This window comes from Photinus pyralis, unplaced genomic scaffold (genome assembly GCF_008802855.1).
Source record: "Photinus pyralis isolate 1611_PpyrPB1 unplaced genomic scaffold, Ppyr1.3 Ppyr1.4_LG9, whole genome shotgun sequence".
Lineage (NCBI taxonomy): Eukaryota > Metazoa > Arthropoda > Insecta > Coleoptera > Lampyridae > Photinus > Photinus pyralis.
This window is the reverse complement of record NW_022170878.1, coordinates 7268660-7284799: the sequence shown is the minus strand read 5'-3', so window position 1 is coordinate 7284799 and position 16140 is coordinate 7268660. Positions and strand designations below refer to the sequence as shown.

The 16140-nt window shown below is 36.1% G+C and overlaps 2 protein-coding genes across 4 annotated transcripts; one reads left to right on the top strand and one right to left on the bottom strand.

Annotated features, from left to right (window-relative positions):
* Nucleotides 1-298: 298 nt before the first annotated feature.
* LOC116180771 (ribosome biogenesis protein BOP1 homolog) lies at nucleotides 299-7444 on the top strand. 2 transcript variants are annotated; one of them, XM_031500898.1, is made up of 5 exons: nucleotides 299-444; nucleotides 495-602; nucleotides 657-1094; nucleotides 5719-7175; nucleotides 7226-7444. In XM_031500898.1, the coding sequence occupies exons 1-5, from the start codon at nucleotides 412-414 to the stop codon at nucleotides 7380-7382; spliced, it is 2193 nt and encodes a 730-aa protein (XP_031356758.1). In that variant the 5' UTR covers nucleotides 299-411; the 3' UTR covers nucleotides 7383-7444. The 2 variants fall into 2 exon arrangements, with proteins under 2 accessions (XP_031356758.1, XP_031356757.1); XM_031500897.1 differs by having other exon boundaries at nucleotides 495-1094.
* Nucleotides 7445-13795: 6351 nt separating this feature from the next.
* LOC116180921 (trypsin alpha-4-like) lies at nucleotides 13796-16140 on the bottom strand. Of its 2 annotated transcripts, XM_031501103.1 has the most exons (4): nucleotides 15879-16140; nucleotides 14683-14835; nucleotides 14457-14637; nucleotides 13796-14402 (listed from the first exon to the last, which is right to left on the bottom strand). In XM_031501103.1, the coding sequence occupies exons 2-4, from the start codon at nucleotides 14786-14788 to the stop codon at nucleotides 13850-13852; spliced, it is 840 nt and encodes a 279-aa protein (XP_031356963.1). In that variant the 5' UTR covers nucleotides 14789-14835; nucleotides 15879-16140; the 3' UTR covers nucleotides 13796-13849. The 2 variants fall into 2 exon arrangements, with proteins under 2 accessions (XP_031356963.1, XP_031356962.1); XM_031501102.1 differs by lacking the exon at nucleotides 15879-16140 and having other exon boundaries at nucleotides 14683-14914.

Here is a 16140-nt window from a genome sequence, read left to right as displayed (position 1 = left end):
GATCGATATCGAAGTATATTTAAAGTCCACTCATACCGACGCGGGCATGCGGGAACGCGAGCGGAACGGATGCGGGAATTATTCGTATAGCGGCATATGCGTGCGATCCACCGCATGCATCTGCATTTCCCGTTGTATAAGTATGTCCCGCATTCCCGTTCCCTGTTCCCACATGTACGCATCGATTAGTGCAAAGTTCGTTGCTAACTTATGGAACTTAAATATATGGCAGGTGTAAATGTTTCCACATCCTGTATATATGTGTTTGTATCTAAAGATACGGTAGATGTCACTTGTACATCATAACCTAGAATTCCCATGTGTCGTTCTCGTCTTTCTAATCGTAATGTATCTGCCTTTTAAAATATAAGAAGATAAAATAGTTCTACACCTTAATACTATAAATCGAGTATGTCACAAAAATTAAAACGAAGATTAGTAGAGGTATTCCCTTACAATTTAATAGTAAATACTCTTTTAAGACTCACTTGCAGGCTGATCACAACCTACCACAGTCATCAAAAACGGCCCTTGAGGAGTCCCACTCTGACTCCGATTTTTTTGACAATGAAGGTGAAAGCAGCGATCTTACCGACAGTGAGGCCGACCTCTCCGGTAGCGACGAAGATGAAAGCAGCGACCTTACCGACAGTGAGGCCGACCTCTCCGGTAGCGACGAAGTGGATAGCGAGTCTGAAAGCGATAACAATGTCTCCGAGCAAAGCGAAGAGGGGGACGAAACCCCAAAAGTCCTCTCCAATGGCTCGCCGCCTGTCCTTCAGAAAGTCGACGAATACGCCGAGCACGATACGTCCGACGAGGAAGACATACGCAACACCATCGGCAACGTCCCGATGAAGTGGTACGACGAGTACAAGCACATTGGTTACGATTGGGACGGCGAGAAAATAGAGAAGCCGGCGCAACGCGATCAGCTTGACGCGTTCTTGCAGCGCATCGAAGATCCCGAATTTTGGAGGACGGTTAAAGATCCGCAGACCGGCAAGGAGGTCGTGTTGACCGATGAGGATGTGAAACTGATCAAACGTATTAACGCCCAGCGTGTGCCCGATGAGAACTTTACCGAATACGCCGTAAGTTTTCAATTTCTGCACAAATGTTTTATAATTCGTGTAATTGAATGAACATCATACTTAAAAACGATTGAGCAAAATGTCAGATTTTTGAGATGTGTGATTGATTTTTTTTTATTTGTAATTATTTGCACTGCCCTTTTTGGTCAGATCGAGAGCCAGATCATTATTTGGTTCATATTGTCAATGTAATTATTTTAATAATCAATCTACAAGTGGTGCGCCAAAAAAAATTCAGGGGTAGAATACAGAACAATGACCCCCGAAAAAACAACACCCTATAGATTCTCACTACCATTGACATGACCAATCTAGTGACCAATGATCTAAGTCCTTCAGCGTAAATTTCAAATTTGAGATTTGAGAATACATATCTCAAAAACTGCAGGAGTATAGACAAAACTTAAAAAATCTTGAAATTCTGACACCCTGTAGATCGGTAACGAAACGTTTGCGGATCTATGTTTATATATGAACTTTTGATGGTAGAATAAGTCAAAGAATACCCTGTATATAAAATTCTTCCGTCACTGACTGACACACAGTCGTAACTACTGGGCATAGAAAGCTGAAATTTGGCGTGTAGGTCCTTTGGAGATTGTAAGTCAAAGTCTCATCAAAAACTAAATTCGTCCTCCACAATCATATTTAGATATATTTTCAGAGTTGAGGTGATTAAGTGCAAACATCCTAAATGATAATAAATCACATCCCAAACGAAAATCAGTAGCGACTCGCCTCAATGCACCACGCCACCACAACTCGCTTATAAATATACAAGTGAGACAAGTAAAAGATTAAAACGTGTTTAATTTTATCTTGTCAGTTTTTACTTTCTCGGCACTTGTCTGTCCCAAAAAAACTCCAAAGTTAAACTTTCTCATTTTTATAGTGACTACTGAAATCAGACTGTTAATGTCAAATGAACAGGGTGTCCCATTTTCGACACCTTGTTAGTGCTATTAAAAAAGGTAATATTAGGCGTCATGTGCTCCTATTGCGCCCAACTTTAGATTAAAATGTACAGGGTATTCCATTTAATAGTTGATAGTTTTTTTACCTGAATGTTAAAAAAATACAAAATTTAAAAAATGTTTTCACCATTTAAAAAAATCGATTTTGAATCTTTTTCAATCAATATTGAATATTTCTGAATTTTGTTAGTGTTTATTTTTCAAAGGAGAATTATGCTATCTTTTACCTACATTAATATATACCGGGTGTTTGATTTAAAAAAAATGAGGTTAGGTCTGATAGTTTTTTTTACCTGAATGAAAAAAACTAGGTACAAAATTTTAAAAAAAATTGTGAATTTTTGTAATTTTCTCTAAAGCTTTTGAATCAATATTGACTTTTGTGAATGTTGTTAGTGTTATATTTTTCAAAAGGGAATTTAATACGCTACCTTTTTAGATTAAAATATACGGGACGTTCTATTTGTAAAATGAGGTTAGGTATGATAGTTTTTTACCCTGAAAGATCCAACAGAATTTCAGAAATGTTTTTGAATTATTATAATTCTTTCTTTTTTTTAATCTTTTTGAATCAATACTTATTCATTTTTTAAAATTATGTTATTGTTATATTTTTCAAAAGAGAATGATATATGCTATTTTTTAGATTAAAATATAAAGGGCGTTCTTTTAAAAAATGAGGATAGGTCTGATAGTTTTTTTTTACCTGAATGAAAAAAACTAGGCACATAATTATAAAAGAAAAATTTGAATTTTATAATTTTTTCTAACGCTTTTGAATCAATAATGACTTTTTTAATGTTGTTAGTGTTATATTTTTCAAATCTTTTTAGATTAAAATATACATGATGTTCTATTTGTAAAATGAGGTTAGGTCTGATTTTTTTACCCTGAAAGATATAAAAGAATTTCAGAAATGTTTTTGAATTTCTATAATTCTTTTAAAATCTTTTTTTTTATCTTTTTGAATCAATACGTATTCATTTTACTAAAATTTTGTTATTATATTTTTCAAAAGAGAATTTAATACGCTATCTTTTCAGATTAAAATATACAGGATGTTCTATTTCTAAAATGAGGTTAGGTTTGATAGTTTTTTACCCTGAAAGATACAAAAGTATTTCAGAAATGTTTTTGAATTTTTATAATTCTTTTAAAATCTTTTTTTTAATCTTTTTGAATCAATACTTATTCATTTTTTTTTAAATTTTGTTATTGTTATATTTTTCAAAAGAGAATTTAATACGCAATCTTTTTAGGTCAAAATATACAGGATGTTCAATTTGTAAAATGAGGTTAGATACAAAAGAATTTCAAAAATGTTTTTGAATTTTTATAATTCTTTTAAAATCCTTTTTTTTAATCTTTTTGAATCAATACTTATTTAATTTTTTAAAATTTTGTTATTGTTATATTTTTCAAAAGAGAATTAAATACGCTATCTTTTTAGATTAAAATATACAGGATGTCCTATTTGTAAAATGAGGTTAGGTTTGATAGTTTTTTACCCTGAAAAATACAAAAGAATTTCAGAAATGTTTTTGAATTTTTATAATTCTTTTAAAATCATTTTCAATCAATGTCGACTTTTTCGAATTTTGTTAGTGTTATGTTGTTGAAAAGAGAATTTAACATTTTATCTTTTTAGATTAAAATATAAAGGGTGTTCTTTTAAAAATGAGGTTAGGTTTGATAGTTTTTTACCTGTATGATTAAAAAATACAAAATTTCAAAATAAAATTTTTGAATTTTTATATTAATTTTTTTTAAATCTATTTGAAATCAATGCCGACTTTTTTGAATTTTGTTAGTGTTATATTGTTGAAAAGTAAATTTAACATTCTATCTTTTTACATTAAAATATACAGGGTGTTGAAATTGATTTTTTTAAATTTTGATAGTGTCATATTTTTCAAAAGAGAATATGCTATTTTTTAGTTTAAAATATAGTGTTCTTTTAAAAAATGAGGTTATGTTTGATAGTTTTTTTACCTGAATGGTTAAAAAATACAAAATTTCAAAATAACATTTTTGAATTTTTATATTAATTTTTTTTTATCCATTTTTAATTAATGTCGACTTTTTTTAATTTTGTTTGTGTTGAAAAGAGAATTTAACATTCTATCTTTTTACATTAAAATATACAGGGTGTTGATATTGATTTTTTAAATTTTGGTAGTGTTATATTTTTCAAAAGAGAATGTATAATATGCTATTTTTTAGATTAAAATATAAAGAGTGTTCTTTTAAAAAATGAGGTTAGGTTTGATAGTTTTTTTACCTCAATGCTTAACAAAATACAAAATTTCAAAATAAAATTTTTGAATTTTATATTAATTTTTTTTTAATCCATTTGGAATCAATGTCTACTTTTTTGAATTTTATTCGTGTTATATTGTTGAAAAGAGAATTTAACATTCTATCTTTTTAGATTAAAATATACAGGGTGTTGATATTGATTTTTTAAATTTTGATAGTGTTATATTTTTCAAAAGAGAATGTAATATGCTATTTTTTAGATTAAAATATAGTGTTCTTTTAAAAAATGAGGTTAGGTTTGATAGTTTTTTTTACCTGAATGATTAAAAAAAACAAAATTTCAAAATAAAATTTTTAAATTTTTATATTATTTTTATTTTAATCCATTTGGAATCAATGTCGACTTTTTTGAATTTTGTTTGTGTTATATTGTTGAAAAGAGGATTTAACTTTCTATCTTTTTAGATTAAAATATACAGGGTGTTGATAACGATTTTTAAAATTTTGATAGTGATATTTTTCAAAAGAGAATGTAATATGCTATTTTTTAGATTAAAATATAAAGTGTTCTTTTAAAAAATAAGTTTAGGTTTGATAGTTTTTTTACCTGAATGATTAAAATATACATTTCAAAATAAAACTTATGAATTTTTATATTAATTTTTTTTAAATCCATTTGGAATCAATGTCGACTTTTTTTAATTTTGTTTGTGTTATTTTGTTGAAAAGAGAATTTAACATTCTATCTTTCTAGATTAAAATATACAGGGTGTTGATATTGATTTTTTTAAATTTTGATAGTGTTATATTTTTCAAAAGAGAATGTAATATGCAATTTTGTAGATTATAATATAAAGTGGTCTTTTAAAAAATGAGGTTAGGTTTGGTAGTTTTTTTACCTGAATGATTAAAAAATGCAAAATTTCAAAGTAACATTTTTGAATTTTTATATTAATTTTTTTAAGTTCATTTGGAATCAATGTCGATTTTTTTGAATTTGGTTTGTGTTATATTGTTGAAAAGAGAATTTAACATTCTATCTTTTTAGATTAAAATATACAGGGTGTTGATATTGATTTTTTTTTTAATTTTGATAGTGAAAGAGAATGTTATATGCTAATTAAAGTATAAAGCGTGTTCCTTTAAAAAATGAGGTTAGGTCTCACGGTTTTGTTTACCTTAATGCTTAGCAAAATACAAAATTTCAAAATATTTTTTTTGAATTTTCATCATTTTTTAAAAATGTTTTTTTTTTAAATTTTTATGATTTGGTTTTTAATCTCGCACTCTTTCTACAGCTCTCGTCTCTCTGTACATATGCGCAACGATCACACTAAACGTTCTCTACCTAACTAAATTTTAATATATACAGTATGTTACTTTCCATTTAGCCTTGGGTTGAGTGGTTTACAAGCGAAGTTATGAAGACGCCGCTAAGAAAGTTTCCCGAGCACAAGCGTTCATTTTTGCCCAGCAAAATCGAGGCGAAGCGCGTGTCGCGTATGGTGCACGCGCTCAAGATGGGCTGGATAAAGACGAACGCCCAGTATAAGCGATTGAAGGCGAAAAAGAAGGATCAGTTCTACATGTTGTGGCAGACGGACAGCGAGGCGGAGAAAATGCGACGTATCCACGATCACATTCCCGCTCCGAAACGTTTCCTGCCGGGTCACGCCGAGTCCTACAATCCGCCGAGCGAGTATCTGTTCGACGAGCGCGAGTTACAGAGGTGGCATAAGCAGGAGGAGACGCCGTGGAAGCGCAAGCTGCATTTCGTTCCCGCAAAGCACGGATCTCTTCGCGAGGTGCCCGCGTACGCGCGATACGTGAAGGAGCGATTCCTACGCTGTCTCGATTTGTACATGTGCCCTCGCGGTATCAAGTTGAAGCTGACGATCGGACCTGAAGCTCTAGTTCCGAAGTTACCCAGTCCCAAGAATCTACAGCCTTTCCCCACGTACCTGGCCATCACCTACGAGGGACACACCGACATGGTTCGCACTATCGACACGGATAAAACCGGACAGTATTTAGTGAGCGGCTCCGATGACGGTACCGTGAAAATCTGGGAGATAAATACGGGCCGTTGCCTAAAAACGATAAACACAGAGTCGGTGGTCCGCTGTGTCCGTTGGTGTCCGAATCAAGCCCTCTCCCTCATTTTGGTCGCCTCCGGCAACAAGGTCATCTTACTCAACCCGGACGTGGGTGATTTTCTAATTAGCGCCAAAACCGACACTGTACTGAAAGAGTCGCCCAAATCCGACACAATTATAAACGAGCGCGTCCGCACGACCGTCCAGTGGGCGGCGCCCTCCGAAGCGGAGTACGGCAGAGGCTTTCGGGCCGTTCTCACGCATTTCAAGGAGGTGACTCAGGTCACGTGGCACGGAAAGGGCGACTATTTCGCGGTTATAATGCCCGACGGCCAGAATCGGTCCGTCTTGATCGGGCAAGTCTCGAAACGCAAATCTCAGCTGCCGTTCACGAAACCGAAAGGTCTGGTGCAGTCGGTTATTTTTCATCCGTCGAAACCGTACTTGTTCGTCGCCACTCAGAGGCACATTCGGATCTACGATCTGATTGGGCAGGCGCTAGTTAAAAAGTTGATGAGCAGCTCGCAGTGGATCGCCACCATGGATATACATCCTGGGGGCGATAACTTGTTGGTGGCGACTTACGATCGGAAGGTGCTATGGTTCGATTTGGATTTAAGCACGAAACCGTATCAAACGCTAAGACTGCACGGCACAGCTGTCAGGGCGGTTAGTTATCATAAACGTTATCCCTTGTTCGCTTCTTGTTCCGATGATAAAAGTGTAATTGTATCGCATGGGATGGTTTACAAGTAAGTACCGTTCGCGTAGAGACTCTCGGTTTAAATTGCGTTTGTTGCAGTGATTTGATGCAGAATCCGCTAATTGTTCCGTTGAAGAGGTTCGCGGAGCATAAGGGCTGTAATGATTTTGGAGTTTTTGACGTGCGTTTTCATCCGTTGCAGCCGTGGGTATTTAGTGCCGGCGCGGACGGTACCATTAAGTTATACTGTAATTAAATTTTTGTTATTGTAATTATGTTTCCTATTAAAAGCGTTAATATTTTTTTATAAGCAGAAAATGAGAGATTGACCATTTCTCTTTTCAGAGGCCTTCTAACCTAGACTTAGACCCACTTTTTTAATTTTAAACTCGCTACCCCCTCCTCTTGGTTATTAAGTATCTAAGATAACAAACATAAAAATAGGCAGGGAAAAAAGGAACTGACCAGGAAGAAAACCAGCCAACAAATTAATTAGTTTTTGTAATGGCATGAATGCATGTTATGATGGTTGTCAAGTAAAAGTATAATGTCGAATCATAGACTCCACTGGAATTCCTAAAAAATTGACACACCTAACAAAAAAACGCACATTGAGATGCCCCAACCTTAGCAACGTCCTGTGAATATGATTGTCGATACGAAGCACCCTATACATCATGTTAGTTACACAAGCTGCCAACCGAAATCTGGTAGGATTACAGAAAAGGGAAAGAGAGCGAAGATGAGACGGATGGAATTTCTCGGAAGACCACATGTGTTTACCATTTCAAACACCTGCAGTCCAGTTTTTTTCTAGAAATGCAGGGCGATTTTCGGGTGGTTTTTAGGGGTGTTAAGAGATCAAGTTACAGAGTCGCTTGGGCTAGTCAATAAATACGATTTAACATGTGTGTTCATGGTGTTTTTTTGTAACCGGCTGAAGTGTAAAGTACAGCTTGTCTTGAAATATTTTGTTATACCTTAATCATTGCGGTGCTTTTGCTTTTTATATCAGATGAGGTATCTGCTTTATTCAATTAATCTATAAATGTGTATAACTTATGTACTTACTGGATTCAATCACTTGTACCTCTTAATGTGTAACCTTTGTTGGTATTGGCAATCATGTTTCATTGTCGGTAGGGCTGTATCTATGCTGTACATACTTGCATATGTACATATTTGTGTATAGTGCTTTTTAGTCACTCTCGATTATTACCTTGCATTTCATTATATTTGCGTATTTGGGGCTGTGAGTAAGCGAGTGAAGTGTGCTTGTTTAAAGGGGATCGAGTTATTCAAGTTTATACGGCCCTTGGTGAACCTAACTAACATTTTCACTCGTTCCGAAACCCAACAACTCTTTAGCCCACGTCTACAGGCAACCCACTGGGCCTGGGTAATCCTCCCGCCCGGCGAGGTATATTTAATATCTCTTAGTTTTGTCTGATGTATGTGTTGTAATACCTAGGGAATGGCTCGATTCCATTTTGGTTACTCATGGCGTGTATGTAGTATTTACCCCGGTTTCGATGAGAGGGCTCAAAAGTGCTGTAGGTACATTAGATGTTAGCTGTAGGCTTTGTTCATTATAGGACTACTCCGAATCCTGCAGTTTTGCTAATTCGTAAGGTAAATGCCGGAGTAGTATAGAACCACTTAAGACCCTCTGCAGGGGCACCGTATTGGTGTTGGTATTAGCTGCAATATAATCTTAATCAGCTATTGCTTTTGGTCTTCCTTACCCATAAAACGATCTCAGTGCCTGCTGAGAACCCAGTTTATTACACAACGTAGGTGTCCTACATGACGATCACGATCTTAATGTACTCGGAGTGGCCCCCGAGTGACAGATTCACGCGGGAAACTTAAGCGAGAATATTCAAATAGGCAGCCATGTTAGTTTGGCATTCCCGCTACTACAGAATATGGTCAAATAATCCGGTGTGACTTGAAGTTGCCGTACGCTTTTAGCAGATCTCTGCGCGCAAGTGACTAGCGCCCTCATTTACGACTAAGCGAGATCCCTACTCTATCATTCACTCATCTCTAGGTTCAGTCTAACCCGCTAGTTATAAAGTGGCGGGTCATAAAAGACCGATCGCCAGGCTCTCCACCATGAGTACATGACGGTAACCCGATCAAAAGAGAATCACATAAAATATTATAGGCTTCCTCAACAGTGTTGTTTGACATTAAGACTGAGACAACTGAGAGGTTCCACCCTGTATATACAACTTACGACGATGCACACAATTTTGAGAGTTGGCAATCACGCAATTTTTAGGAGGAGAAAAGCTGCTTGCGCCATCTAAAAAGCACGAACGGGGATTACGTAGATCATCTTGTCTTAAATGGCGGTCGTGAACGCGTCGCTCCATAAATGTTTGTTGTTGTGTTATTTAATGCAGGTAGTAATTTTTGCGTTTCTTTATATCGTATTTGTGTTTTGTATGCCGCACTTTATATTTTTTGCGTATTTCAATCTTTGATTTTGAAATTTATTTGATTTAACCGCAATGCATAATCACATATGTGATACCGTTATGCTATTGTTTGTAATTGTTTACGTTTTTGGTGTGATGCTTGCTTAATTAATGTTTATTGATGTTGATTACTTGGTCTTGTCTATGAAGTAACATTCATATAAGTCTTAATCATTTTATTTTAATACGGGGGTGGTAAAAACTGTAGTCAAAATTGAGCTACGACACCTAATTCCGTGATTGTCTTCGACATTCAACTTTAGGCTCGAAACCCCGAACGAGGGGCGACGCTACCTATCTTGCGGAGGCGAGATTACGCTAATCAAAGCTCTTCAGTTTAGAATCTATGTGCGATAAATGAGTGGCGATTCAATAATTTCCCCATATCTTGCTTTTAGTTAAATTTTCCTACGCCATGTAATTTTCCATCTTGCTTTTAACAAAAGGACTTTATTGCACCAAAGATGAGTCACATCCTGTGTATTTCACCCTTTCTTAGAATCTTGGTACCTGCTTAACCCGACCCATAATTCCCAAAACTTGTTTTTAACCTATATGTTACCTCTTGAAGTTTACCTGCTGCTTTTTTGTGAGGTTATAATTTGATGTTACGCATTCACATCATTACATACAATTAATTTTACAACACAATTTGATATTAATTTGACGGCTGGTTTTTTTATTGGTAATGAAAGGTTCCACCCTGTATATACAGCTTACGACCATACATACATTTTTGAGAGTTGGCAACCATGCAATTTCTAGGTGGAAAAAAAAGTTGCCTGCGCCACCTAGAAAGCACGAACGGGAGTGACGTTTGGCATCTGGTCTTGAATGGAGCTAGTGAACGTTTCGCTCCATAAATGTTTGTTGTTATTTTGTGTTATTTAATGCAGGTAGTAATTTTTGCATTTCTTTATATCGTATTTGTGTTTTGTATGCCGCATTTTATATTTGTTGTGTGTTTGAATCTCTGTTTTTAAAATTTACTTTGTTTAACCGCAATGCAATCATATGTGTGATACCGTTATGCTATTGTTTTTAATTGTTTACATTTTTGGTGTAATGTTTGCTTAATTTATGTTTATTGATGTTGATTACTTGGTCTTGTCCTTGAAGTTACATTCATATAAGTTTTCATTTTATTTTAATACTTATGTGGAAATTGCTGATTCGTTTGATGTATGTACTGACTTGTTGTTTGTTACTAACAATTTTCTCCGTGAATGAAGCAGTCTCGGGAAGGTGGAAAAAGAAACTGTAGTCTATATTTATGTGTTAGGGCACCTAATTCCGTGCACTGTCTTCGACATCCAACTGTAGGTTCGAAACCCCGAAACCAGGGGCGGACTACCCATCTTGCAGGAGCGAGATTACGCTAATCAAAGCTCTTCAGTTTAGAATCTATGTGTGATAAATGAGTGGCGATTCAATAATTTCCACATATTTTGTTTTTAGTCAAATTTGCCTACAAGGCCATGTAGTTTTCCATCTTGCTTTCAACAAAAGGACTTTATTGCACCAAAGATGAGTCACATCCTGTACTTTTAACCCTTTCTCAGAATCTTGGTACCTGCTTCTACCTGACCCATTGTCCCCAAAAACTTGCTTTTAACCTTGAGTGTAACCATCCTTGTGTATATGCATTTACTATCTTTGTTAACTACTGCTTAAACTTTTACAAAATATTTTGTTAATTAACTTTTGGACTGTTTTAATCAAACTGCAAGGTTTTTCTTACGTCGTACTCTTTTTATCCTTGGCAGTGACTTTTGCGAGAGTACGACACCTTTTGGCTTTGTTTGTTTTGTTTATATTAATGTACATCAACTAAATTTCCGGGTTTTCACAATCATAATAATTACGATCATTATTAAACAAACTTCTCACAATTTCAGTGTTTTATTTAAAATTCCTTCCCTACTGTGCTTCAGGTCAAAGCGTTGTCTACAACTAACGTAAGGAGGCCCTGCCTTAGATGTTTTATCACGTGCCACTTTTCAAATTTAAGCGGGTACTTGTTTAGTTTTAGAGGGAATAGTCATTCGGGTGGCCATTTTTTTAAAACGTGTTGCCGGGTTTATTTTATTTCCGTGTTCTTGTAGTGTGAAGTTAGCGTAGAACCTGGGGGTTAAGTACACTACAGTAAGTTCTTTTTTTCCCTGCCTATTTCTATTTTTATTCGGTGTTTCAAAGTTTATTTTTGCAATGTAATTTATTTCGACTTAAATTTCCGAGCTTTTACAATCATAATAATTACGAGTAGCTCAATTTTGACTACAGTTTTTACCACCCCCGTGACTGCTTCATTCGCGGAGAAAATTGTTAGTAACAAACAACAAGTCAGTACATACATCAAACGAATCGGTAATTTCCACATATTAAAATAAAATGATCAAAACTTATATGACTGTTACTTCAGGGACAAGACCAAGTAATCAACATCAATAAACATAAATTAAGCAAGCATTACACCAAAAACTTAAACAATTACAAACAATAGCATAACGGTATCACATATGTGATTATGCATTGCGGTTAAACCAAGTAAATTGCTAAATCAAAGATTCAAACATACAAAAAGTATAAAATGTTGCATATAAAACACAAATACGATATAAAGAAATGCAAAAATTACTCCCTGCATTAAATAACAACAAACATTTATGGAGCGACGCGTTCACGACCGCCATTCAAGACAAGATGCCAAACGTAACCCCCGTTCGTGCTTTTTAGATGGCGCGGTAGCTTTTTCCCACCTAAAGTCCCTTTATTTTATTTATTTTATACCCACCTAGAAATTGCATGGTTGCCAACTCTCAAAAATGTATTATTCGCAGTAAGCTGTGTATACAGGGTGGAACCTCTCACACTAAAAAAAAGCAGATACACAGAGAATTGAAGTAGCTAATCAATCTAAATTAATTTAAACAATCAGAGATTCATATAACAAGCTTATCATTTAAAAGTTGCACACATCGAAATTATTAAATTGTTGGACAGTATAACTGCGCTGTTTCGAGGTGTTGGGTGAACTGGGTGCAAATATATTTCCAGCGGTGTCTCTATATACGCCAACGGTATTTGTCATTTGAGATGTTGAAAGCAGACATCTCAACGTGAAATTTCGTTTTTATTTTCTCTAGCTTAATCGGTCGGAAATGAATGGTTCCCGTTAGCAGCCTTTATGGGGACCTACTTTTTTTTATCAGAATTTCCATAACACGCTAGAACAAAAAAAATATTTTAACGCACCACCATCATAGCCATGTTGGTTCAGCAAGATCTTATAGTTAACCGTGAAAATTTGACATTTTCAGTGAGTTTAATCACAAAAAGGGGGATACCAGGGAAACCTTCTTCGGGACAAAAAATCCCAGGCATAGCCCACCCAAATAAAACATCTCAAATTGTGCGATAAAAATCAAGTAATCGAATGAAATTCATAAACATTCGTTAAGCCGCTTGTGAGCAAGAGGCGAAGAGTGCACTTTCAAATTTTTTTGATTTTAATAGCCCTTATGGACATTTCATGCCAAAACAAGAGTACAAACATGATATAATTATTAATTTCTGATCGAATGACACCAATAAGTACCAAGTCTGTATGCAGTTCCGGAGCCTTTGTGACTCAGACAGACAGACATCAAGAGCGCAAAACTGCACTTTTTATTTTTTTTAAGTGAAAGTGCACTAAAAACAAAACACACCATGCATCATAAATGCAAGTGAAAAGCACTGTACTATTTACGTTACTGGTGAAAAATACTAACCTAACCTCTACGCGGTTGCCAGATATACATTTCTAATTGTTACCTATAGTGCAAAGACACATTAAAATACATGTACGATATTGAGACATCGTAAAGTGATAAATTGCATGTACATAAAAAACGTCAAAAGCATCGACTTCAATTATTAGCAAAAATCATATTCTAATGAAATTTGGCTCAGAGCAATAAATAAAGATTTCGTGCTCTGGGAAATTTGGCATTATTGTTCACCACAAGAGCTTATACTGTAAATTCAAGGTGCGACGGACTATAGGTGAAGTTTTGCAATTCATCATACTATCCATGGAATGGCCAGCTAAACTACCATCATTTGTTTATCGATCCAGCTGATATATTTAATATTGAGAGGGAACTCGCCTTAGTTTGGATTATACTCTCTCTTGACTGCATTATTTTATTACTCAAACATTCACAAATATAGAACCGTATAAAACAATCTTCTCTTACATTGTAGCATGCATCTTGATATGTTCCAGAACATACTTTCTAAGAACGACATTATTCAGATGAGAATATACACCCGGATATCTGGCATCGGCACATCCGTATCCCCACGAAACTATACCAACTTGATGACCGTCGGATACCAGTGGTCCACCAGAATCGCCCTGACACGAATCTCTACCGGGAGCCTTGAAGCAAATCATTCTGTCAGTGATTTTGCCGCGGAATGCCTTATTGCAGGCATCTCTGTTCTCCTCGAAGACTTTGGCAACCTGGAGTTGTTGCGGTGATGGGCCATCGCTATACAGAGCACCCCATCCGGTTACGAAAGCGCTTCGACCTCCTTCCTGAACGTGCGCGGGAACCAAATCGATGATCTTAGCTTTGGACGAGAGCGTAATCTTCCCGAACAACATTAAAACTGAAAGATCATAGTCGGTGCGGGTGGGATCGTAACTGGGATGGTCGTATTTTTGAGCAACGGTAAGCACCTGACCGCCCTCTTCCATGATGCTGCTGCCACAACGGACGCTTAGGTAGCTAGTCTCGTAACTGAAACGTTTCGCATGTTATCTGTAGGTAAATGGCGCGTTTAATTGAACTTACTCGGCCGTACAATGAGCAGCGGTCAAAATTAGGTTGGGAGCGATGATCGAGCCTCCGCAGTTGTGAATGTCTAAAACTTGAAGCGAAACCTGGTGCGGATAGTCTTCAATGTCCGCATCGTCTCCGCCCACAATTCTTCCATCCAATTGGGGAACTCCGGCACGGAGCCTCGGGCTTGCCTCTGATTTTCAAGTCGATTATTTTGGTAAGAGAAGTTTTAACTTACCAATGGCTAAAGCGGCGAGCGCTGCAATCAGTAGAATCTTGATCATGTCGCAAGGTGAGCACGATATGACGTGTTTCGCTTTTATACTATTCTCAAGTACACGCATAAAGGAGCTATTTAGATTACATTCTTGCCCCTTGGATTTTAGATAATCTGAACCGCCAAATTTAAGTGTTGGGTTCAAGTGAATAAATTAGTATCTCATAGTTCAGTCACAGATCTACACATACACAGATTGCTAACCTTATGCATTTTTTGGGAAACAAATTTAGGTATACTTAAAAGCGCCCTCTATTGCGGAGCAGTATAAACATGTATCGTTTAAAACTGTAATATGACGCTTATGGATTTATGCGTTAGATGTCGCTGAAACAACATTAAAGTTTGCACAATTCGAATTCCTTAATATTCGTATTATTACAGTGGTATGATATGATAGGAGGTACGTTGAGCCATAATTGTTTAATTTAACACTGGAGCTACTCATTCGTCGTAAGGGAGTTATTAAAAGCGGGTCCCTGTGGTCACAGATACACACGAACATAGGGCAGGTTCTTAAAGAATCGTGAAGGTTTTTTGAAGTTGGCGGAAACTATTTGCGGCTTTAAAGGTCTTGACAGATTGCTAACCGGAAAGGCATACTTACAAACTATGTATATCTCTGCCATCATTAACGTTACACTCTTTACCACGTCGATAAGATATAAGATAGGGAGGTTATTTTCGAAAAGTTGATAGTTTTCCAGTTGTAAGCACAAAACTGCTAAAAAATATCCTTTTCAACTTTTTTGTATTTTTTTCAATGTTGCGTCATGAAATGTTGTTAGCAAACCTCGGATTCGGATTCGGCACCCCAAAAAACATATAGAATCAAAGAAATCAAAACTACCCCACAACTTTCCTGGTAAAAATACAATTAAACTGGATTATATGCACATTTTACCGCTTTAAATTTTTTGCAGCGACATCTAATGCATAAATCCATAAGCGTCATATTAGTTTTAAACGGTACATGTTTCTACTGCTCCGCAATAGAGGGCGCTTTTAAGTATACCTAAATTTGTTTCCCAAAAAATGCATAAGGTTAGCAATCTGTGTATGTGTAGATCTGTGGTTCAGTCAATTAGTGCTCAAGCGATCGAATGTAAATGGTAGATCTTAGAGCACTTGGTTAATTAGACGCTTGTGCTGCGTACCGTAGCTCGAACGTCATCTCCGGAAACTCGAGGAGAGGTCATGGCAGTTTTTTGAATTTCTTGAATATTGGAAATATCTTGAATGTGCGGCACTGGATACGCATCAGGGATTGTTGATGAGTTCAGCTGTCAATAGTCACGGCATGGTCTCCGAGAACCATCCTTCTTGGGCATAAGCAGTAGCGGGCTGTCCCAAGGGGATTGTGATGAGCCCCAAGTACCCAACATCCGTGCGAACTCAGCTCGTGCAGCAGCAAGTCTC